The sequence below is a fragment of the Microchirus variegatus genome, assembly GCF_963457635.1.
Source record: "Microchirus variegatus genome assembly, chromosome: 23".
In the NCBI taxonomy this organism is placed as follows: domain Eukaryota; kingdom Metazoa; phylum Chordata; class Actinopteri; order Pleuronectiformes; family Soleidae; genus Microchirus; species Microchirus variegatus.
In genome coordinates this window covers 16,781,470-16,806,030 of record NC_139824.1, presented here as the reverse complement: position 1 = coordinate 16,806,030, position 24,561 = coordinate 16,781,470, and the positions used below count along the sequence as shown (strand labels likewise).

The window sequence follows — 24,561 nt, the reverse complement described above, 5'->3', positions numbered from 1 at the left end:
TTAGCCTATAGCAGCGTCTCGTCCACGTGGCATCAAAAAAAAAAAAAAAATATTCACCATCTCACACACACTTCCTTTAGAGCAGTGTTTCCCCAACCCTGATCCTCAGGGAACTCTGCCGTGCCATGTTTTACATGTTGCGCTGCTCCAAATACACCTGATTCATGTGTACATTACATTTTTGAAAAAAAAAAAAAAAATCACAAAAGTTGAAACATTACATTTTTGAAAAAAATGACAAAAGTCGAAATATAAGATTATTTTAAAAAATGGACAAAAGTGTGGGTTTTTTCCCACAAAAATTTATATTTCAACATTTTTTTTTTTTCCAAAATTTTTTTAGTTTTAAACTTGTTACTTTCATTCAGGTTTGTGTGAAACTTGTTAGTTTCATTCAAAAATCAGGTTTCAACTTTTTTTTTTTTTTTTCAAAAATTTAGTTGCAATTTTTTTCTTAATTTCAACTTCTTTTTCAAATCTTATATTTCGACTTTAGTCATTTAATTTTTTTTTATGTTTCAACTTTTGTTTAAAAAAATGCTTAAAAAAAAATCAGGTTTAAACTTTTTTTTTTCTTTTCAAAAATGTAATGTTTCATCTGAATCAGGTGTTTTTGGAGTAGGGCAACATCTAAAACATGGCAGGGCAGAGATCCCTGAGGATCAGGATTGGGAAAACACTGCTTTGGAGGATATACACTACTCACAAAAAGTTAGGGATTAACATTTCAGAATGCACCTAAAATACAATATAACCTTTACAGGTGAAAGTGAAGTTAATCTTCTCTAAACTTTTGAATGCTCGTGTCCAATTGGTCAATGTTTCAGTAATTATTGAATAACATGCTGTTCTCTAACAAGTGTCTACTCATGTAGTAAAAGTTCTGTTTCAATGACAATATTGAATTATTGAGACATTGAGATTTGTTCACCGTTAGCTCTATTAGCATTGCATCCTCCTACGTAAACGCCCTACTTTCATGGTTGAATATCACTGTAGCGTCACCTTTTCATAGCGATATTCTTGTAGAATATCAAATAAACCTCTAAAAATCACTTTGTCAATCACCGTTGTCCAAAAATCCACAGAGCTGAGGGTCGTGGAAAAACAACGATTCATACAATCGGGCGATTGTACGCTAAATATATCGAGTTATAATTGTCTTTATCGTCAATTTTTGCACTCCAATTCCCCTTCACGTTCCTGTCTGAACACGCAGTGGAGAACAAACACGCGACAAACACATTTCACTCACTCTGATCGTTTTCGAGTCGAGGTTCGAGGAAAAAAAGCCGAGCGACAAACTTGCACTTTTGCGTTGAGCGTGTGTTTTTAAAACAGTCCTGCATAGATCGTTATTATCGTACTTCAATACAAACTAAGGCGTCGTGTAATATATATATGTTTATATATATATATATATATATTAAGTTGGTTTGAGTCAATAAGCAGAGAAAAAAATAATAGGTCAAAGGAAATAATCTTAATTCACAAAAAAAAAAAAATTAAATAAACAATTCAAGTAGGCTACAATCTCGACTCCGCCCCCTCCCCTTTGCCCCTCCCCCCTCTCTCTCACAGGGCCAAAAACTTTTCAATTCAAGTCTTTTATCCAGAAAAAAAGGTCCAGTGTGATTAAACAGCACCAAGAAACACACTGAGCAGAGAGAGGGGCGTCGATGAATTCAATAAACGTCGCTCGATATTCTGATAAAATGCTCATTCGTACAGAAAAACAACAGTTTACCATGTTTTTTTTGTGTTTTTTCTTTCTTTCTTTTACACACATTCAGATCAACTTCACTCACACACACACGTTGTCCCTGTGTAAATTACAAATAATTTATCAATATTAATTTAAGCTACTATTTAACAGTCATTTGTGGGAGCAGAGGTGACCAACACAAAGTTCTACACACACACACACACACACACACACACGACAAAATCCCACATCGGAGACGAAAGACAGAAAAATAATAAAATTAATTAATAATTACTTACTTAAATCCATCTTTTTTTTTTTTTTTTTTTTTTCTTCTTTTCCTCTGTTATTTCCATATAAGCTTAAATACAAATTATATTACGTAGAAGTATATATACGACTACTCTCATCTGTACCGGCGCCTCGCACCTCGCTCGCACTCACTCACTCGTTCCACAGTGATCAAGGTCGGTCATTATGTAAACATGTTGACAAAATAAAATAATTAAAAGAAAAAAAAACTTAAAAGTGTTCTCATCACTCACTCACTCACTCACAAACGTCTTGTTCTCATACCCGGGTTCATTAGAAAAACACGACTACATGAAGAATTCATCGGTGTCACTTGTAGCGAACGATGAACTCGTTCTCCTATAGGTCCATTTTTTTATTTTTTGAATTTTTTATTTTTTTTTTTTTAAAAAGGAGGCCCCGCCCCTTCCCCTCGTACCGCACGTCTTCACGTCACTCAATCAAAATGAAGACCCTTCTATTGGTGGGCGTGGTGTATCCAGGAGGGCGGCGGTGGCGGCGGCAGCTGCGATGTCGCCCCCCAGTGGTGGGCGTAGTAGGGTGTGGGTGGACTGCAGTGTTACTGGTCAGTGGGGTTTCCTCTTCGCGTCTCCACTCTGGCTTTGGTTCGCATCTGAGAGAAGAGGACGCGGAGATTTAAGGCAAAATCGAGGGAAAACAATGTCGCTCTTACACAGTTTGTCCACCAGAGAGCAGTGATGGGTTATTTTCAGCCCGTAAAAACATCACATTTCCACCATTAGCTCTCCTATAATCAAACTAAAAGCGCTCATACCAAAAAAATGTTAACGCGTCATTGGCGGTTAACGGTGTCAACGTTAGCGCACGTTAACGCGCTATGCGTTTCTACGACGACTGACCGGAAAAAGACACGCCTGACGTCATGTTTACGCGACTCCGGATTGTTAAAACCAGTCTCTAAAGTAACGCTAAACTTTAAAAACAGAGGCACGCATACGCAGTAACACAGGTACGCTAACATTATTTGTAGCGCTGCTCTTTTCCTTTAATAAACAGACCGCCCCAGTTCCACTGTAGGCGCGCTAACTGCGCTAAAGGAGCTAATGGCGCTAAAAGGAGCAAATGCAGCTAACTGGTAAACGGTGCCTGGAGTCTGGTGTCGCGGCACGTAAACATAATATCATTTCCGTCTTTTTTCGGTCAGTCGTCATGAAAAAGTGTCATGCGTTAACCTATTGCACAGCACGAATACATTTTTTAAAAATCGGCAAAATGTACTTTAGCTGAGTCACGTTTGGGCTATTTATTTATCTTTGAAATGACTCTGCACTTCATGGTTCAGTAAATAAAACGTCTGTTGTGGTAGAGCTACTCTATGTGTGCATGTTTACCTGTGTGCAGTCTAATCTGCTGATCTGAACCAACTGTGTGCCACCTGCTTTTAGTGGTTGCCAAAGGAGCTTTGTCCATTAAAAACACACCTTCCAAACTACTGATTGTAAAAAAATGAAGACCATAGTTCGTATTTCTTACATGACTTCAACATTAAGGCCAAAGACCCTGATGTGTGTGTGTGAGAAAGAGTCAAAAATGCAGTTTTAAAAACAGAGGACTTGTGTTTTTGCCAAATATTGGGAGAAATCAGTTCATATTGCTCACGTTCTGGTATAAAAATCATGCATAAAGAGTGACATTTGTGGCACAAAGTGAAGCAGAACATGTTTAAAAACAGTCTAATAAAGCATTATCTTATCTCAAAGCACAGGGTTCGTGACCCTGCACGGAGCTGACGCAACAGGACGAAGGAAAGGTTTTACAAGCTGCTGCTGATAAACGGCTAATCCACGGCACGAGATTTTGTTAGTTTGACGTGACTTTACATTTTGTTTACGGAGAGAAACAAAAGTGAAAGTAAGCAAAGCAGATGTTAACAGATAAACGCAGAATAACAAGGATTTTCTTCATTTTTCAAAAATCACACATCTCTGATTTGCGTGTTTTAATCTCACATCAAAGAGCCATCTGTGCAACTCTCGCCTGTGTTTTCCTGCAAACGGGTGAAACAAAGCGGTTCATCATCAACATCAGTGGATCAGTTTAAAACGGCAGCTTTAGTACATGCATCTGCTGTGGAAGAGCGACAGAAGAAAAGACACAACAGAGCAACAACAACAGGGCAGAGGACGACAGGTCGACTTAACACAGACGTTTGGAGGAGGAGGAGGAGGAGGAGGAGGAGGAGGAATGCAGATTACCTGAGAAAGCAAGCTGCAAGTGAGGAGGTAGGGCAGCCTGTGACCCTGACTGGAGACTCTTATACAGCTCTGAGGAGAGACGGAGGGAAGGGTCCACACATGAGAGGGAGAAGGTGACAACAACAACAATAATAAGATGCAGTATGGAGAAAAACAACGGATCAAATGGTTGAGATGACAAACACAACAGAACATAGCACAGTAATAGAACTGCTGGTTTACCTCAGTATGAATTATAGCACAAACACATTCATTTACAAGGTGGAAAATAAAGCTGAAATTAAAACAAGAAGCTAACGGACGAACACTTCATGGTTTTATGTAAAAGCAAAAATCACAAAAGCTGCAATACGATATGCATGATGTGTACATCTGACCCAGATCTTTCTATAATAGTTATTATTATTAATTATATTGTTGTTCATTATTATTGTTGTTTTAAATCAATTACAATATGAATGTTGACCTTTGACCCAAACTGTTCCGCCCTATTCATGACTCTTGTTTTTCCACTTTCAGTTACAGCTGCTGTTAGTTTTAAAACACTCTTATTCTTATACATTATGCCTTATATTATGCCTAATTGGAAATCTTCTGAAAAAACTAGTTACAGACATGAAAAGGCAGAACCGATTAAAAATGTTTTCTGCCACATTGGTGGATCCAGATCCTCATCCCGGTCCACAATTTCTTACCAACCTTAAAAACTGTGATTATTGTTTTTAGCTCCTTTTCCCAAAATCCACTTCAAAACACACAAATGTACGACATATTACATACATAATGATTATTTAGTTTTATAGATGGTTCCATCTCGACCTTATTCTTTTAAATAAAGGACTTTTAAGCGACAAACTCTGCTGCATCAATGAGTGTCAGGCTCACCAATTAGGTCGCTCTGTGCTATGGGGTATCCTGAGTTGGAGCTGGGGGCTGAGCCAATGCCAGCGGCCCCCGGGGCTCCAGGAGGGCTGAAGCTGAGCAGAGAGGGGAACTGGAAGGGGAGCGAGACCGGCACCAGGCCTCCCAGCATGCCGAAGCCCAGGGGCAGCGTGGAGGGGCTGCCCAGGAGAGGAGAGCCTGCTGTAGAAACCTGCAGGGGAAAAGCAAACTGGTCTCAGATCTTTAGTAAAAAACATGATGTCAGTTAGAGAAAACGATGTTATCATTGAGAGGGAATTAGACGATAAAGAACAGTGATTTTACGATTGCAAAAACTGTCACAGGTGCCTTTCAACAGGAGTTATGAGTAGTACACTACTGGTCAAAAGTTTGGGGTGACCAATGCAATTTTTGTTGTGTTTTCCATTAAAAGTCAGACTTTTATTCCTCAAAAGAGTTGCAAAATGAATAGGAAAATATAGTCAAGACATTGACGAGATTAGAAATAATGATTTTTATTCAAAAAAACTGTTTTCAGCTGTGCTAACATCATTGCACAATGGTTTTTAAGGGTTTTCCAATCATCCAATAGTCTTCTAACGCCATTAGCAAACACAATGTACCATTAGAACACTGGAAATGGGCCTCTGTACACCTATGTACATATTGAAATGAAATTTGGTGAGTTTGCCAGGCTTACTCCAAAGTCTCTTAAGGAATTTTTGACGCAAGAGAAAGCGGCCAAAATTACGTTAAATGCTAATATTTAAAAAAAATTTCTCCATCGTGTCTGAGTCGCACATAGTTGTTTTGATTTTAACCAAACTTAGTGCACATGTTCCTCTCACGATTCCAAACAAATTTCCCATGTACTTCCATTAGCTCCGCCCACCCAGAAGTCAGCCATTTTGGAAAAAATCAAAAACGGCTAGCCTACGCATTTGAACAAACTCGCGGCTAGCTCAAACGTGCTAGCCAAACTCGTCCCATACGTTCTGGACATATTAAAAAAACAAAAATGGCTAGCCTACGCATTTGAACAAACTCGCGGCTAGCTCAAATGTGCTAGCCAAACTCGTCCCATACGTTCTGGACATATTAAAAAAACAAAAATGGCTAGCCTACGCATTTGAACAAACTTGCGGCTAGCTCAAACGTGCTAGCCAAACTCGTCCCATACATTCTGGACATATTAAAAAAACAAAAATGGCTAGCCTACGCATTTGAACAAACTCGCGGCTAGCTCAAACGTGCTAGCCAAACTCATCCCATACGTTCTGGACATATTAAAAAAACAAAAATGGCTAGTCTACGCATTTGAACAAACTCGCGGCTAGCTCAAACGTGCTAGCCAAACTCGTCCCATACGTTCTGGACATATTAAAAAAACAAAAATGGCTAGCCTACGCATTTGAACAAACTTGCGGCTAGCTCAAACGTGCTAGCCAAACTCGTCCCATACGTTCTGGACATATTAAAAAAACAAAAATGGCTAGCCTACGCATTTGAACAAACTCGCGGCTAGCTCAAACGTGCTAGCCAAACTCATCCCATACGTTCTGGACATATTAAAAAAACAAAAATGGCTAGCCTACGCATTTGAACAAACTCGCGGCTAGCTCAAACGTGCTAGCCAAACTCGTCCCATACGTTCTGGACATATTAAAAAAACAAAAATGGCTAGCCTACGCATTTGAACAAACTTGCGGCTAGCTCAAACGTGCTAGCCAAACTCGTCCCATACGTTCTGGACATATTAAAAAAACAAAAATGGCTAGCCTACGCATTTGAACAAACTCGCGGCTAGCTCAAACGTGCTAGCCAAACTCGTCCCATACGTTCTGGACATATTAAAAAAACAAAAATGGCTAGCCTACGCATTTGAACAAACTCGCGGCTAGCTCAAACGTGCTAGCCAAACTAGTCCCATACATTCTGGACATATTAAAAAACAAAAATGGCTAGCCTACGCAATTGAACAAACTCGCGGCTAGCTCAAATGTGCTAGCCAAGCTCGTCCCATACGTTCTGGACACGTTAATGATTAAAAGTCAAAGGATTTTCTCTACGTGAAAAGGCGTGGCCTCAGCGTTCCGACAAATTTGACGTTAAAATGGCAGGAAAACGACTTTAAAATTCCACTTTTTGAAAACTTTAACGTAAACAGAACGAAGTGAAATTTCTGCCTTTTCGTGGAGCGAGGGCTACGAGCGCTCCTAGTTTAATGTTATATTCATTATTGAAAAAAGTGCATTTCTAGTGACCCCAAACTTTTGAACGGTAGTGTATGTATCCATATTTATCTCATTGTTGTGAGAACTCACCTGTGAGAGGTGTGACGTTGTGGAGGAGGTGGCGGCCAAAGTGCCCGACGCCGCCCAGCCGTTCCCCGGCTTCAAGCTTGGGTTGGCTCCGCCCACCACCTGCTGCCTCTGCCCGTGAGCGGCCGAAACCGACGGTGACGCCGAGTGAAGCGTGGTTTTGTCTGCGTGACCGCAGACGGACGACACCACTCCTTTGTTGTTGTGGGAGATGATGTTGATGACGCTACTGTTGTTGTTGTTGTTAGTGGACGACGACGACGACAACAGCGACAGAGGCTTTTGACCTCCGGCGAAGCTCAGACTGCTCTGCGTCTGCTTCAACTGCGCGCTCCCCGACACGCTGAAGGGCGGCCTGAACGTTTTGGGGGTTTTAGGGGAGTACTGGTGCTGCTGCTGAGCGGGGATCATCTGGTGGGGGAGCGGGTGCGACGGCGAGGATGAGGGCGAGGGGGAGGAGGAGGAAGAGGGAGGCGGCGTGGGCGCAGGAGGCCGCGGGGTGAGCTTGATGATGGGGGAGGAGTTACTGCTGTGCGAGGACTTGGTGAGCGTGGCCTGCATGGGCGTAATGAAGTTGGGCTGGTGGTGGTGATGGTGCGTGTGGGATTTGACTTGAGAGGAGTGGGAGGTGTGGGAGGTGTGGGAGGTGTGGGAGGTGGATGAGGACGACACTGCGGAGGGCGAGCAGAAGGACTGCAGAGCGGGGTGGGAGGTGTGGTTTGAGCGAGACTGGGACGACGGCGAGGATGAAGACGTGATGACGCTGCTGCTGCTGCTGCTCACAGCGCTGCCGTTGCTGCTAACGCCACTCGCCTTTTTAGCCAGTCCTTGAAGAGCGCCCATGTTTCCCAGGATCCCTGCAGGAGCGACGAAGCTCTTCTGGTGAGGAGGCAGCAGAGGAGAAGCCGTGGGCGGAGGCCGCTGCTTCGGCGGCGACGGCGAGGGGTGCGGATGCATTTTACCGCTCGCGCCCATCATGGAGCTCGACCTGTGATTCGCTGACGCTAAGGTAGCGTGTCTCTGGTTCTGGTTCTGGGTTTGGCTCACGACGGCGGACACTTTGATCGCGCCGTAGGAGCTCTCCGCAGTTCTAGAGGAAGCTCCAGGCTGCACGCGAGCCAGCGAGGAAACAGCCGAGGACGAGGAGGTAGCAGAGGAGGTCGGCAGCATCGCTATCGTCGTTGCAGACGGAGCCGTCAGAGGAGCGGTTTCCGCTTTGGACAGGGAATGGTGCGGCATGGTGGACGTGACGAAGACGGAGAGGGGAGGCGCCGAGGGGTAGTGAGGGGCGACGGGGGGAGGCGAGGAGGTGGGGATCTGGAGCGGCGGAGGCGACAGGGGGCTGTCCGAGGGCCCCAGGCCCTTCGTGGCACTGCTGAGGAGAGCCAGAGCGTGGGAGATGGAGTCCAGAGAGGGAGCGGTCAGATCCTCGTCCAGAGAGTCCGACAGACAGATGGGCTCCGAGGGCGAGGAGGAGGAAGGCTGACGGCCGGAGGTAACGGCGGACGCGGCGGTGAGCAGAGACGGCGCGGAGGTCATGGCGAGAGGCGGCTTGTGGAGCCAAAGACCGTCCTGAAGATCAGAAGATATCGAGGGATCGTGAGCGGAACGAAAACCAACAGTTCATTCTCGGATTATCAGAGAGAACGGGGGCTTTTGTGTTCCCAGTTTATCATAACGCAGCTCAAAACAGCAGCTAATTCTGTTTAAACGTCCATTACCGCAGTATTAATGCGAGTAAATGTATCACCAACATAAAATTAACAACTGGAACGCTCTGTAAAACTACCATGAATGAATGTTCAAAGTGTAAAAAGTGTTCTGATATCATTTATAGGAACAGCAAACAAGAAACGGATGTAATTATTGGGAGAATGAAAACATCATTTCTGTGAGAACAACATAAGTGTTTTATCGTGTGAGCGGTTACACTTTGATTTGAATATGACTCTCACAGATAGAGAGCAGGACTGTCAATTCAGAGTTTTGTAAGTCATACAAATGCGACACTAATGCTCGATGTTACCTTCACAGAACATCTATATCTATGAGAACATTTTTAAATAATGTATGTTGTATTGTTCCTCACCTTAGCTTTGGCCTTGGGCCCAGGCATCATTCTCCTCTTGACTCTGAGGGAAAACACATCAGCAGATATTAAAAAAAATTGACATTTCGGATTCACTTCGTCTCAGATGAAGTATTAGGAAACACAAGACGGTGAAGAGAAAAAAGTAAACACTTACAGGTTTCCAGTGAGGTGACTGTGAACGGCGAGACTCTCCTTAAATAAAATCCTGAGTAAAAGAACAAAGAGATTAGAAACAAAAGTTAACTGTTAAGATACAAACTGACCAACAACAATGACCACAGTTTGAAACTTAAGAGACGAAAATGCTCGTTTTATTATTCCGAGCACAGACGAGGGAATTAAACCCTCTATGAAGACCACAGGTCAGTGATGAAGATTCTCTTCATGGAGCTGTGTGAACGTATGTTTATGTTAATACACATACTGAATCATGTTTGCACCATTTTGGCAATCTTTTACTTCTTTATCGTCTATTTTGATACGATTTTACTTGTGCACAATTCTTTTATAGTCATTTCAATGCCTATACACGTGTTTATTATCCTTTCATTTCATTGGTTTTTGAACACGTTACCAAAGGAATGAAACATGAGAATCGATCAGCAAACATTTGATCAATGTGTACAGTCCTTACGAATAAAGGGATATAAATTAGTGTTGTCAAACGTTAACGCGTCAACGCTAACGCACGTAAAGTAACGCGCGAAAGTAACGCTAAACTTTAAAAACAGAGGCACACATATGCAGTAACACAGGTACGCTAACGTTATTTGTAGCGCTGCTCTTTTCCTTTAATAAACGGACCGCTCCAGTTTCACTGTAGGCGCGTGCTAACGGCGCTAAAAGGAGCTAATTTAGCTAACGGAGCTAACTGGTAAACGGTGCCTGGAGTCCGGTGTCGCGGTACGTAAACGTGACGTCGCGCGCGTCTTTTTTCCGGTCAGTCGTCACGGAAACGTGTCGTGCGTTATCCTTTTGCACAGCACTAATATAAATACTAAACAGACCATTTATCCAATTTCTGAGTGCAAATTGAAAAAAATGAAAGGTTTTGTCAGTGTTGTATCACAGCGAGGTTATATTGTTTAACTGTTACAGCACGGTTAGCCTTTAAAAAGCATCATAATTGCGTGCTGCAAGACTACAATTTGTTGATAATTATACGACTTATAGTCGCTGTGACACTGACATAATCTATAGTCAAACATTTACACTCATGTGTCACACACACACACACACACACACACACAGACCTGGTCTGCATCCAGCCCTTAGGCCACAGTGGTTTGACCTCGTTCTCTAAGAAGGCCTTGAGGTAGTCCTCCACAGACAGAGAGCCCTGGTTCTCCATGTCGTAGCAGCTCAGCTTTACTCGCACCAGGCTGCACAGCAGGCTCCTGCACACACACACACACAATACACACACAAACGCACACAAACGTTCCAAATTAAGCAACAAAATCATTCACTGTTCAAATCTAAATTAGCCTGAGGGTGCAGAGAACACGGTGACAGAGTATAATAAATGTATTTAAGAGTCATTAAAACATTAATGAAACGTTTTTTTTTTACAGATAAAATCATTATGTTTTACTACTTTAAAAAGGAAGACGAAGCTTTCTTCACTACATTAAAAACACCAGCAGTGGAGAGAGCATCAGGAACCAAATGAGATGAAATATAGACACAGTGCAGCAGCAGCAGCAGCAGAGAGCAGCGATGATCACCTGAGCTTGTCATCCCAGATAAACTTCTTCCGTGGACCCATCACTCTTTTCCCAGGCTTCTCCTCGTCCTCCTCCTCTGAGCCGTTCTTATCTCCTTCCTCCGAGTGCTGCCTACAAAACCGCATAACAAGATGTTGAATCATGACTATGCGTAATACGTAACAAGTTAGGCGTTAGTGTTATTCAAGCGTTTTTCGGACTTACTTGGCAACCTTGGCCATGCAGTCCATGTTGTACCGCGCTATCTGCTCCGGCATGATGCTGCACACGGCCAGCTTCAGCTTCATCAGCGGCGTCCGCACTCTGTCGTCCTGAGGGAGGAGGAACAATTAAAGAAGTTTTCCATTAAAAGTCAGATTTTTATTCATCAAAAGAGTTGCAAAATGAATAGAAAATATCAAGACATTGACGAGATGATTTTCAGCTGTGCTAACATCATTGCACAAGGGTTTTCTAATGATCCAATAGCCTTCTGACGCCATTAGCAAACACAATGTACCATTAGAACACTGGAAATGAGCCTCTATACACCTATGTACATATTCTATTAAAAACCAGACGTTTGCAGCTAGAATAGTCGTTTACCACATTAACAATGTATAGAGTCGATTTATGATTAATTTAATGTTAGATTCATTGAAAAATGCTTTTCCTTCAAAAATAAGGACATTTTTAAAAATGTTATTTTTTTCTCAAAATTTTTTTTTTCTCATGTTATTTTTTTCTCAAATTTTTTTTTTTCCCTCAAAATTTTTTTTTTCCCTCAAAATTTTTTTTCTCAAAAAATGTTTTTTTTCTCAAAACATTTTTTTTCTGTCAAAATTTAAATTTTTCTCAAATTTATTTTCTCAAAATTAAAAAAAATAATTCTCAAAAAATGTTTTTTCCTCAAAAAAATGTTTTTTTCTGTTTTCCCTCAACATTTAAATTTCTATCTCCAAATTTTTTTCTTCTAGAAATTAAAAAGAATAAAGATTTTTCTCAGCATTTAAATTTCTTTCTCAAAATGTGCTATATTCATTGAAAAAAAAATTTTTTCCTTAAAAAATAAGGACATTTCTAAGTGAGCTTAAAATTTTGAACGGTAGTGTACGTTAATCAGCAAAACGTTTATATACATAAAGTAGCTAACAGAGAAGGTGTCTAACACACTGGTAACTGTAATAATGCATGAATCCATTTGCAGACTCTCGAGTCTCTTCTGAGTTTTTCCTGAATCCGTCTTCCCGTGACCACAGAGAAATCGATAAGCAGCAGAAGAACAGATCTATTTACTCCTCGCTCTCTTTAATCAACTTTAACAAGAGGAGGGAGTTTCTCACCTGGATGTTGAGGCTGAGCTTCTTCAGCCGTTTGAGGAGGGCTTCTTTGTTGCACGGCACAAACGCCTCCAGGTGCGCGTAGATCTCCGAGCGAGCGTCGGGAGGCTGCTCCTGGACCTGCAGCTCAATACTGACAAAGAAGAAGAATGGCGGTGATACACGAGTGATGGACAAATGTTAGCGTTTCATTAACACGGACGTTAACAGTAGAGGTGACGCAGAGGAAAGACTGTGAAGTGAAGTTAGGATTTTTAGCCGACGGTGGGTTTTTAAAATAAAAAAAAAAGGCTGTCCTACTCACTCCAAGAGAATGTTATTCATGTCCAGGGTGAAAAATTTCTTCCTGCCCTCCTGATCAAACTGCCGCGAGGCCTGTGGGAGAAGAGGCTGAGTCAGCAAAACAGCCACGTTTCACATTATATATATATATATATATATACATACATATATATATATATATATATATATATATATATATATATATTTATATATACACACATATATCTGAGATGCTGAGCCCTGAGGACTTTACAGACAGGCACTAATTCTTCATCTATATCTGGCCTGATACTGACCTCATGTGTCTCACTCATATTTTATTATAACGACAAACACACACACACACACACAGCAAAGGTTACCTTGACACTAAAGCTCTCCGGCTCAGTTAATACAGACATCATCACTCGCTGCTTTTGAGGAGATTCTCCATCAAATTTTGCACAAAAATCAACAGAGAAGTGATTTTTTTTACAACACATTCGACAATTAAACTGCTGTTAAATTCGATCCGTACAAGCAAAAACATCGTTGTGTGTAAAAAAAAAAATAGACGGCGACAAACATCCGTTCCAACTAGAGCTGAAACGATTAATCGACGACTAAATTAATCGTCAACTATTTTGATCATCGATAATCGGTTTGAAGCTTTTTTCATGATTAAAACCAGATTTCTGATCGTTTTAGCTTCTTAAATGTGAATATTTTCTCGCTTTCTTTGCTCCACATAAACAAAGAAATCATTAAAACTGAATCATTTTGGTTTGTGGACAAAAACAAGACGTTCGAGAACATCGTCATTTCCAACTTTGACAAACACTGATGAACGTTTTTTTAACATTTTATGACATTTTATGAACCAAACGATTCATCGATTGATAAAGAAAATAATCGACAGATTAATCGATTACGAAAATAATCGTTACTCGCAGCTCTAGTTCCAACTGCAGCAACATATGCTTCTGTGCTTTTTCTACAAATATAATATACAAATATTACGACCGAGCTTGCGATATTTAGAGTTTAGAGACTTTCCGTCATCACATTAGGTTCAATATCCAGATATAAAAAGCAACGATGGACCAAATAAACTCAACTACAGATCAAGTGAGGCTCCCTTTAGTTTGGTTTTCTTTCTACAAAAGCACACGTTGGCTGTAGAAGTAACAGAAACACGACTTCATCCCTCCTCCTCCTCAACCTTCTCTTCTTCACTCCTGTTTCACTTTACATTTACACCAGATTTCCCTGCTTCAGGTCGACTGAGGTAAAAACAACATGAAGAAGAAGAAGAAGAGGAGAACTTCTTCAAAAGCAGATGATGCGGTTACATAAAACCCCCTCTGGCTTCAGCTCGGAGCCAGAGACGATTCTCTGCGGACTGAACAACAACAACAATAACTGTGCCACTTCCTCCTCTGACTGACATTTTGTGTTTAGGTCCGCTAAAACAGGCTTCACCGATAATTGCAGCCTCCCACGGCGAGCCCACGTCTGACTTACCGCCCGCAGGTCCTCGATGCGCTTCATAAGAGGAGCAGGGAGTCCAGCAGGCAGCGGAGGAGGAGAAAAAAGGCCACTGGATGATCCTGGGCCTCGCCCTTGAACGCCTCCTCCTCCTCCTACTCCTACAGCTGCTCCTGCTGCTGCTGCTGCTGCTGCTGCTGCTTTACTACCTGGAACACCAACTCCCAGAATGCCATTCTCTCGAGCAGCCACCATGGCATGCTGCTGGTCGGTGTCAGACAAGCTAAAGTCCAAGTCTCCGAGGAGATCCTGCAGCTCCTTCTCATTGGCCGAGCCCAGCAGCGACATCACGGCTGGGTCCGACGTGATGTCGGCCAGCGAGAGGTCGTTGGTCGCGGCGGCAGTGGCGGCGGCGGCGGCGCCCTGCGGTTGGGCGGAGTTAGAGGCCAACAGGTGGTTGGTGGAGTTGGCGGGGTGCGGCTTGTTGGCCGAGCCTCCCGCCAGGACAGGGTGCGCGACGTTGGGGTTCCTCTTCTTCATGTCCTCCTTCTCTCGGGTGAAGCGGCGGAGCATGGCGGCCAGGTACAGCGAGTCCTTCATGAGCTTCTTCCTCTTCTTCTTCTCCGGCCGATGGAGGCTGAGAGACGTCACTCTGAGAGAGTGAATTAAAGCAAAATGTGACAAATGTGTTGACCTCAGACTGAAATGTCTTACTATTCAAGATGATGTGAGCTTTATACTTAGCATGAAAACAGCATGAGTTATTCTGGGATCTGAAATCAGGTTACTCCACTGATCCTGTTTATAACACCTTGATGCATCAGCTGACCTTTAAATATATATGTATATATGTATGCATATGTGTATACATGTATACATGTATGTATGTATATATATATGTATGTATGTATGTATGTATGTATGTATGTATGTATGTATGTATGTATGTATGTATGTATGTATATATATATATATATATATATATATGTATGTATGTATGTATGTATGTATGTGTATATATGTATATATATATATACATATATACACACATATATATATACATATACACATATATACATACATATATACACACATATATACACATATACACACACACACGCATACATATACGCACACCAAATACATATACGCAAACACACATATATACACACATATATACATAAATGCATACATACACACGCACACACACACACACATATATACACACAAACATATATATATATAAATACACACATACATATATATAAATACACACATACATATATATATATATATACATACATACATACATATATATACATATATATATATATATACACATATATACATATACAAATATATATATATACATACATACACACACACATACACATATATACATACATACACACATATATATACATACACGCACGCACACACACACGTAATAATATGTCATCGTAGTGTCATAACAGCACAAAGGCAGCGGCTGCATCTATTTTTGGACGTTGTTTTCATAATGGCGGCACGGTGGAGTGTTGGCCTATTTGAGCGTGGATAATGGCCTCCTTTCTAAAGGGTGGCTGTGGCTCGTCACAGCAGAAAAGAGCAAGTCACAGTCAGCATCTCTGCCTCATGATAGATGTGTGAGTGGGCTCTCGCACACAAAAAAGAGCAGAGCAGAGGAGTAGAATGTCACACAGGGTGGTGGTGATGGTGGTGGTGGATGATGATTAGCAGAATAAAAGAGTGGACAAATGCATCATCGTAAAGTCACAGTGGACTCTGAATCCACGCAGGCCTGAAAGGTCAACTTTTAAAGTGACTTTTTTTTTTTAAATGTTGCTTCAATCAATAGTTTTATAGAGATGGAGATATTTGTCGAAAAGCATATTCTTAAGATGCAAAGAATACAGTTTCAGCTTGCTCAGCTACCACGGCCATTAACTACATTTACTTAATTAATATAAAGCCCACATAAGCCTTCACCACCTGGCACAGGACAAGCACAAACATAAAAAACAAGTGATATATATATATTATATAGATACGTTTCTTTCTCACCCTTGTTTAGGTACTCTGTTCTTCTTCATGTTCTTCTCTTCCAGGTTGTTCGCTTCATTCTTTTTCCTCTTTTTAAGGATGTGCTCCCTGTCGTCGTTGGGCTTCTGCAACAAAAGTACAAACGCTCTTAAAAGTCCAATAAGCAGATGACAAAAGCACAAAATGGGAAACTTGTCTCTTATTTTGTGTGTGTGAGAGATTCCTCCTCGTGGCGATAATCGTCCACATCAAATATCACTAAAACCAGTGAAAAGCACATTCTTATGAGGAGGACTATCAAATGTCTCAGCAGGACTAAAGGCATCATATTAGTGGATTTGGCTGTTGAGTTGAAAACCTCCCTGTTGTCTAGATTAAAAAAATCCCATAAAATATATAACTCCCTGTCCTGTGATAGATTATTTTCCTGGACTCATGCTCCGTGTGTTAGGAAAACATAATTTTTCAATGGTGATATGACTTCGGGATAAATAAAACACTCAAGTATAGGTGTTAACAGGCTTTTAGCCAGCAGGGCGTCCTGTGTTCTGTTATTCCCTTAATTACAGCGCTAAAGCGTCTTCTAAAGAAAGAATGAGACCACGGCGTGAAAACAATAAAAAGTGCGCTCTTCAGAACCTGTCGACACATTTATCTAAGATCTACTTGGATCCGCTGTATTTCATCGCGACTGCACTCGATCCCCGTCATAAAGAACATTACGTATGTGTCATATTATATGGATGTGTGGTTAAAACTGCGCATAGAGAAATCCATCCATCCATCCATTCTGCGTTGGATGCGAATGACCCGCGTACAGTGGCGCTCAATGCAGGAGAGTGAAGAGCAGAGTCAGCAGGGGCGGTGCACAGAAAAAAAAGGCCCGCACCAGATGAGGGGCACCCTCTATAATTGCAATGCCTTGACTTTAGTCAGGGGTGTCCAAACTTGTTATAACGAGGGCCAAATTTGATAATGTAAAGATTTCTGGGGGCCAATAGTAGTCTTTAAGAGTCTTTTTTAACAGCCACATTTACACACAAAGGCCATGTTTTATAATAATTGTATTGCCCTTGTCACAATTATCATCTTAGATTTGGAGATGTAACCCAATCTAAATCACGCAGGAATGGACAAATGAAATGAATTCTGCATTTCTTTCACATCTGGAGTCAGATATCATAATAACATAATAAGGTAACAGGAAATGACATGAATAATACAGGATAGAACTGAAACTATCCTGTGATTGGCGCCCGGGCCGGACTTTGGACATGCCTGACTTTAGTGATGTCAGTACACACAGTCCCAGCCATAACAACAAAATTAGATTAAAAAAACTAACGAAATTAATAAATGCTACAAAATTGGCACAATAATTAATTTAGGTTTTTCAGTTTTTTTTCCATTTTGAGTTACTTGCCCTTACGTCATGAGTCACCATAATGATCCTTCAAAAAGCCTCAGAATGCCCCATTTTTTCCCTCAAATTTCCAAACGCGCCGCAATTCTTTTTTTCCCTCGGTGATCCGTTAAAATATGTATTTACGTTCATTTTAAGATCTTGGCCCAAGAAGAAGTGCAATATGCATATTATCATAAACATGGTGACAATGACTTTTCTATGTACTCTATGTAATTTGAAAGACGGTTAACGACGATTTTAATGTCAACGACGGTGCAGATTCATTGTATTGTGTGTGGAAACCTATTTATATCAGTCACGGACAGTTCAATGAATCCCGTCTCACCCTTCTTTTCTAAACCATCAAAAAATAAACACCAAACAAAGCCTCACCTGGTCGTCCTCTCCCTCCGAGTCAGAGGTGGCTCTGAACTGAAGTGTGCCGGTGTTGATGTAAAAGCCGCCCAGCTTTGTGCTCAGAGAGGCCGGCACCAGCTCGTCGTACTGAGAAGAATAACACAGGGCAGTTAGTGGTGTAAGATCACTGGGAACTTTAAGGGAACATTACATCCTGCAGTGTGGATATTATCTGCACGTATCAAAGCACGTCGAGTAACCGATCGTCTGCGTATCTGCGTCGGTCAGCAGGATTTGGACGACGTGCGCGCCAAAATAAATCAAAACAAAAAAAACCCTGAAAAGAATTACAGTCTCTCGGGCCAGAGATGAAAATATTTTTCCATCGCGGAGCACGAGAGGGGTCACAAACACAGACGCCGCACAGAGAACAGCTATCAAAACAACACTACGAAATATAGCGTAAAGACACAAATCTAGCTGTTCCAGGCCCAGCAGAGAGCGAGAGCCTCCGAATACTGAGCCATGAAGCAGTTTCAACCAAAAACAATGACATTTCCCTGCGTGGACACAAGGATCGGGTACATATTCATGAGTCATGAGGATGGTGTTAGACCGCAGATATGGGCTCTTTGTTATCAAAGGGACACATGTGATTAATTTAGTATATTGTAGTGTAATTGTTACCCTCAAAGGGCCAGATGTAACCGTCATACAGAATAAATGTAACTAAATGTAACCAAAAATAATGTAAAATAAACGTAACTACTCCGTAACATAAATCTAAAAAAGCTGAATAACTTTCTGTATTTATTACTTTTTCAATTTCACTCGTCGCATGATGCATATATAATGATACACTGTGATCTAGTGGCGGTGCTGTCACTTTGCGGGTAACACAATCGCCATGCATTGTGGGAAATGTAGTTCATGGTCAACGCACGCCTTAAAGCAACATAGACGTATTTTAACACAGATTTTTAAGACCAATTCATCACTCGCGGGCCACATAAAATGATGTGGCGGGCCACATCTGGCCCCCGGGCCTTGAGTTTGACACGTGTTGTAGTGTATTGAAGCAGCAAGTCAAGAAATTCATTCATTTGTCATCTTATTTTGATAAGATGACAAATGAAAGTTTTATAAACAATAATGACTTATTTATTTAATGGTGAGGTTCTCGATAAGCCCTTCCAGGGTTTCTAACCTCTCCAGCACTGACTCATTGTACTTTATCATATATTATCTATTGTTATGTATATTTTTGTTTCTTTTATGTGATATGCTCCTTGTTGTAATGTTCTATTAAAGTGCAAACAACAAACAAACAAACAAACAAAATAAATATCTCACAAGAGAAAAATGAGGTCAACCACGACACAATGTACAGGAATGTGATGGAGGAGTGCAAATAATTACTAATAAAGGGAGGGAAAAATAACAAGGTTGAGTGTTATTATTAAAAAGACCTAAGGGAGACCCAAATAAAAATTTAAAAAAAAAGCCTAAATCCGCCCATAATGATAAAGGGAAGGATACTTACAGCTTCTGAGTTGTCAATAAATGGGTCTGTCTCGTCGTAACCAAAGCCTATATCTATCAAATCTTGCATTCTGTCCTTCCTCTTCTTCACTGTATTACCCTGATTAATAATAACAAAAAAAAAAAAAAGAAATATTATGTTTTAATTTTGAGCTATGTGGAAAAAAATCCTCACATTTACAGAGCACAAAAAACATAATGCATGTGGTTACAACATGCTGTGTTACATGTATGGTTGTCAAAATGACAAAACAAGCACTTAGCACAGCACGAGCAATAATCTTCACCAGTGTCTGCAATTAATTATTTGCTTGCTATTATTTGATGCTATTATTTAAGTATTGCGATAACAAAGTTATTAAAGTTAATTTAAGATTCTTAACATATTATATTTGTCCCCACTGAAAAGTTGATGGCGTAAAACATCCCACTGGTGTTTTCATATTGTATATGTAATCATACAGAAGCGATATGGTGGGATAACATAGTAAGTAACATTTATACAAAAAATATAACTTACATATTTATTTTCAAACTTCTTGGCCAAAGCCTCGACCCGGAGTCGCTCTTTCTCGTCGTCGTTGAACGGGTCGTTGGGATTAAGGGCTGGAGTCAGGTTTGGAGGTTTGCTCTTTGCCTGGGAAAAAAAACACCCAATGAAAACAATATTTAATTGTTTATATTTATATTTGGAAATATATAACAAATTATATAAAAAATTAGCTCAACTATAATAAACTTATGACCAGTCGCCTAAATCTTCACATCTGCACTGCAACTATGGACGTGTACTTTAAATAAAAATGACGTATAGAAAAGAAAAGAAAAGACTGGTTAAAAAAAAATATTGTTATTGTGATTATTATAGTCATAAAATATATAATTAGCTAAATCCATGAACCACTATTTACTATTTACATGCCAAACATGGTGCTGACATGACTATTTGATAATTAAATCAAAACGTTTTTAAATTAAATTATTCTATGGTTAGAATATTATTTTTATTATATATTTTTAATTTTTGCAAGGTTTGAAAACCTATTTTTTTTAAATGCAAAACTAATAATCAGCACTGACAAATGTGGTGGCAGTGCTAATTATGTATGGGTATATGGGTTGACAAAATCATATAAATGTATTTTTTTTTTTATTACTTGCCGTGAAAAAAAAAAAGAAAATTTTTTTTTTAATAATAATTGTATAATTTGCAAAATCCATGAACCACCATTTACTATTTACATGCCAAACATGGTGCTGACATGACTATTTGATAATTAAATCAAAACGTTTTTAAATTAAATTATTCTCTGGTTTGGTTCGCATACATTTTTTAAAAAGTAGTAGTAAAATAGTCTAAAAATGACATGACAAAGTATGTTGTCAGTGTCAATTCACATTTCCAGGAGGAAAAAAAAGTTTTGTTAAATAAATATATATATAATTATTATTACTACTTTTTTTTAATTTTTATTTTTGCAAGGTTTGAAAACCTATGTTAAAAAAAAAACACCAACAGTGACAAACGCGGTGGCCGTGCTGATTATGTATGGGTTGCCAAAATCATATAAATGTATTTTTTTTAATTACTTATTGTTATTCTTATTGCTGTGAAAACTAACATTATGTTTAGTGTTTATTCATGTTCATTGAACAAATTAAATAATACAAAAAAAAAATAATAATGGTATAATTTGCGAACTTTTGTCCTTTTAAAATGTCAACTCGTATAAAGACAACATTCCAGTGCGAAGTGCGCAGGATCCACGGATGAGTCGCCCTGACATTAGCCTCGTCCCCGTGCTACATCCTGGTACTTCCATCAGCAGCTACGGCTCTCCCTCTCCCCGTCTCCCCCCCCCCCACCTCTCATCTATCTATCACCCGCAGCCACAGGGCCGAACTGCATGTGGCATTTTTCCCCCCCACCACTGCTCCAATGGCTGAGTGACTGTTGCTGGGCAAGTCCACGGTGAACAGGACACACGCACACCCGCAAAGGTAGAAGCGGCAGCGGCGACGGAGGAGGAGGCTTCGGCGGCGGCGGCGGCGGAGGAAGCTTCGTCTCCACATGGGGAGAGAGTTCCTCTGTTTATGAGCTCAGCTGAAGTTGGAGAACACACACACACACACACACACTGCTGCTGCCTTTTGTGTGTTCTCCCACTAATGGTCACTTTGGAGCGGACAAGGTGCCTCCTTCCTCCTCCTTCCTCCTCCTCCACCCTCTATTTAGCAATGACAACTTGAAGAGCGATAAAATAAGTGCAGCCTCAGTTGGCCTAAACTGACAGGGAGATACTACCTGCAGGCTCTGGACGAGTTCGCCGTAGTTAAACTCGGCCGAGGCTCGGTCGTCCGGCTCGGACAGCGGCAGGTTGAGCCGCATCGTCGCCCTCTTCTCGCCGGTGCTCGCTGCCGCTGCTGCTGCTGCTGCTGCTGCTGCCGCCGCCGCCCGGTCCTCGTCGCCGGCTTTGCCGAGGCGACCGCCGTTACTGGCAGCGCCACCTCCTGCCCCGGTCGCTGCCTCGACCTCCCCGGCTCGACCGAAGCTGAAGTCGGCCTCGTCGTCGAGCCGGCGTTTCCTGGAGTCCGCGGCGGCTCCGGCCGCGAAGGCCGACAGGGTGACAAACTGCACTTTTCTCGGTTCGGCCATTTGGATGCGCTGCCGTCGTCCCCCCCCTCCCCGAAACCTCGCTCCGGACACACGGCGACGGCGAGGGAAGAGCTACTTCGCGAAACTACTCCGAATCGGTGGCTCGAAGAAGGGTTCCGCGGCGCTCCGGCGGCTCTTCGGCGGCTACACGGAAGTCATGGGCTCCTCCGCGCCGCGGGAGATGGGTTCCAGAGGAGGCAGCGGTCGGGGGAAAGTTGTTGTTTCGGCAGCTGGATGCATCCTCTATCTGCTACGGGACCGAGACATTCACAGGAGCCATCTTGGGTTTCGGGAGTAAATAAAATATCAGAAGAGAGGGGTCGCTGCGCCTGCGCGTACGCACGAGACGGACGGAACCATCGTGACACACGGCCGGAGGGGGGGTTGTCATCAACCAGCGCGTGCCCCCCGAACTTTAAACAGCGATAATAACAAAAACACTTTTTTAGTGTTTTTAATGACATTTATAAAGTCAACACAATCACACACTGACTTACAGCCATCACAATATTACATTTATTCAATAAATCAATCAATTCCCCTGAACCACCTGTTATCACTAACCTTAATCCACCCTAACCATAATCTTAACCTAATAATAATCCCTGAATTTAACCACAACTGCCACCACATTAGGAGATTTGAAAAAAAAAGAAAAAAGTTGAAACGAACAAATATTGAAACATAAATTTAAAAAAAAAAATTTTTAAAAAAGAAAAAAGTTGAAACTAGCAAAATTTGAAACATAACATTTTTTTTTTTAAGTTGAAACTAACAAAATTTGAAACTTCATTTTTTTTAAAGTTGAAACTAACAACATTTTAAACTAACAAACATCTTAAAAGGAAATTCACAAAAGTTGAAACATTACATTTAAAAAAAAAAAAAAAAATTGACAAAAGATGAAATATAAAATTTTTGCGGAAAAAACCCACACATTTATTTTCAAAAATGTAATGTTTCAACTTTTGTCCATTTTTAAATTAATCTTATATTCAGACTTTCCTCATTTAAAAAAAAGTCATGTTTTGTGAATTTCCTTTTTTCAAAAATATAATTTATTTTCATCTGAATCAGGTGTTTTTGGAGCAGGGCAACATGTAAAACATGGCACGGCAGTGTTCCGTGAGGATCAGGACTGGGAAACGCTGCGTTTGTTCATATTTAAATCAGTGTGATTATTTTAGCCTGATTTTCAACTAATTTGAGCAACAATTGAATGATTTGAAGGACAAGGCCCAGGACAGATCGTGATGTGTATTAAACTTAAACTCAGATTAAGAGTTAAGAGAGAGGTCAGACACATGAAACTCTGCTCTATAGTGTGTTTTGTTGTGTGTCAAACAAACACAAGCTGGATTAACCTGTTGTCAAAGTGAATAGAGGGGGAAAAATGCTGTTCTGAGGCCCCCACCTGCACTGAGGAGATTCCTGCTGGAGGTCAGCCTACTTTACGTTTGAGATAACCATTATTTAACCGTTTAAAAAAAAACAAAAAAACATTGTAGGACGAGATAAAAGTAAAAATAGACGCGGCGTCCTCGTAGAGCAGCGGTGTCCTCATAGAGCAGCGGTGTCCTCGTAGAGCAGCGTCGTCTTATCTGATCTCATCGTCGGGGTCACGGCGCCTGCGTCAATCTGTGTGATAAAGACTCATAAAGTGTGGCGTTTGTTTGTAAACTGACATTTGAGTTGCATTGTGGGAATTGTAGGCTGTTTTATACTATGTTTACTATTGTTTTTTTTCACAAAAATCAATTTTTCTTTATATATTTAAACTTATTAAAGAACATTATTGTTTGCTTCAAGTTTCCAAACTCTTTAAAGTGACCAACATTTGCTTTTTGTTGACATTTAGCAGGTGAGAGTAACTTACTATGATACGGGTAAGAACCAGTTAAGATCAGGATTTATAATATATATTATTATATATAATAATATATAATAATATAAGTACAGAACTGGACTTGGCTCTGTCTTAATTGCTTGTACATTTCTGCCTTATTTTCACTTATATCAAAGATTAAAGGTGCATTATGACTGCAAATCATGTTTTGGCGTTGTGCGGCGCCACCTACCGCCGTCTACCAATCGTTGCAGTCAGTAGAGTCTCAGCTGCCGAGCAACCACGGGTCGCCAGTTACGTCAGAAAACCAAACCTAAAAAGACCTCGGTGTTTTGAATTTGAGTGTAATAACAGTTTTTGGCCACATTCTTACATGTGGCGCCTTTAAG

General features: G+C 40.9%; 1 protein-coding gene across 2 annotated transcripts; it reads right to left on the bottom strand.

Moving 5' to 3' along the window:
- Positions 1 to 1,942: 1,942 nt before the first annotated feature.
- LOC310943604 (uncharacterized protein) lies at positions 1,943 to 22,863 on the bottom strand. 2 transcript variants are annotated; one of them, XM_083909225.1, is made up of 17 exons: positions 21,976 to 22,863; positions 20,191 to 20,307; positions 19,672 to 19,770; positions 18,165 to 18,275; positions 16,388 to 16,491; positions 14,360 to 14,975; positions 12,879 to 12,949; positions 12,578 to 12,707; positions 11,460 to 11,566; positions 11,256 to 11,366; positions 10,782 to 10,925; positions 9,683 to 9,733; positions 9,526 to 9,568; positions 7,440 to 9,008; positions 5,119 to 5,326; positions 4,234 to 4,302; positions 1,943 to 2,630 (listed from the first exon to the last, which is right to left on the bottom strand). In XM_083909225.1, exons 1-17 carry the CDS (start codon positions 22,324 to 22,326, stop codon positions 2,584 to 2,586), a joined length of 3,948 nt encoding a protein of 1,315 aa, XP_083765351.1. In that variant the 5' UTR covers positions 22,327 to 22,863; the 3' UTR covers positions 1,943 to 2,583. The 2 variants fall into 2 exon arrangements, with proteins under 2 accessions (XP_083765351.1, XP_083765352.1); XM_083909226.1 differs by lacking the exon at positions 19,672 to 19,770.
- Between the last annotated feature and the right edge of the window lie 1,698 nt (positions 22,864 to 24,561).

Bases quoted from the DNA above. Each gene is read 5' to 3' on its own strand.
- LOC310943604 (XM_083909225.1), bottom strand. From the start codon at position 22,326: ATGGCCGAACCGAGAAAAGTGCAGTTTGTCACCCTGTCGGCCTTCGCG. The intron at 20,308-21,975 runs GTAGTATCTCCC...TTTTTTTCCCAG, and splicing joins AACTCGTCCAGAGCCTGCAG to GCAAAGAGCAAACCTCCAAA. The intron at 4,303-5,118 runs GTGAGCCTGACA...GTCTCTCCTCAG, and splicing joins AGCACAGAGCGACCTAATTG to AGCTGTATAAGAGTCTCCAG.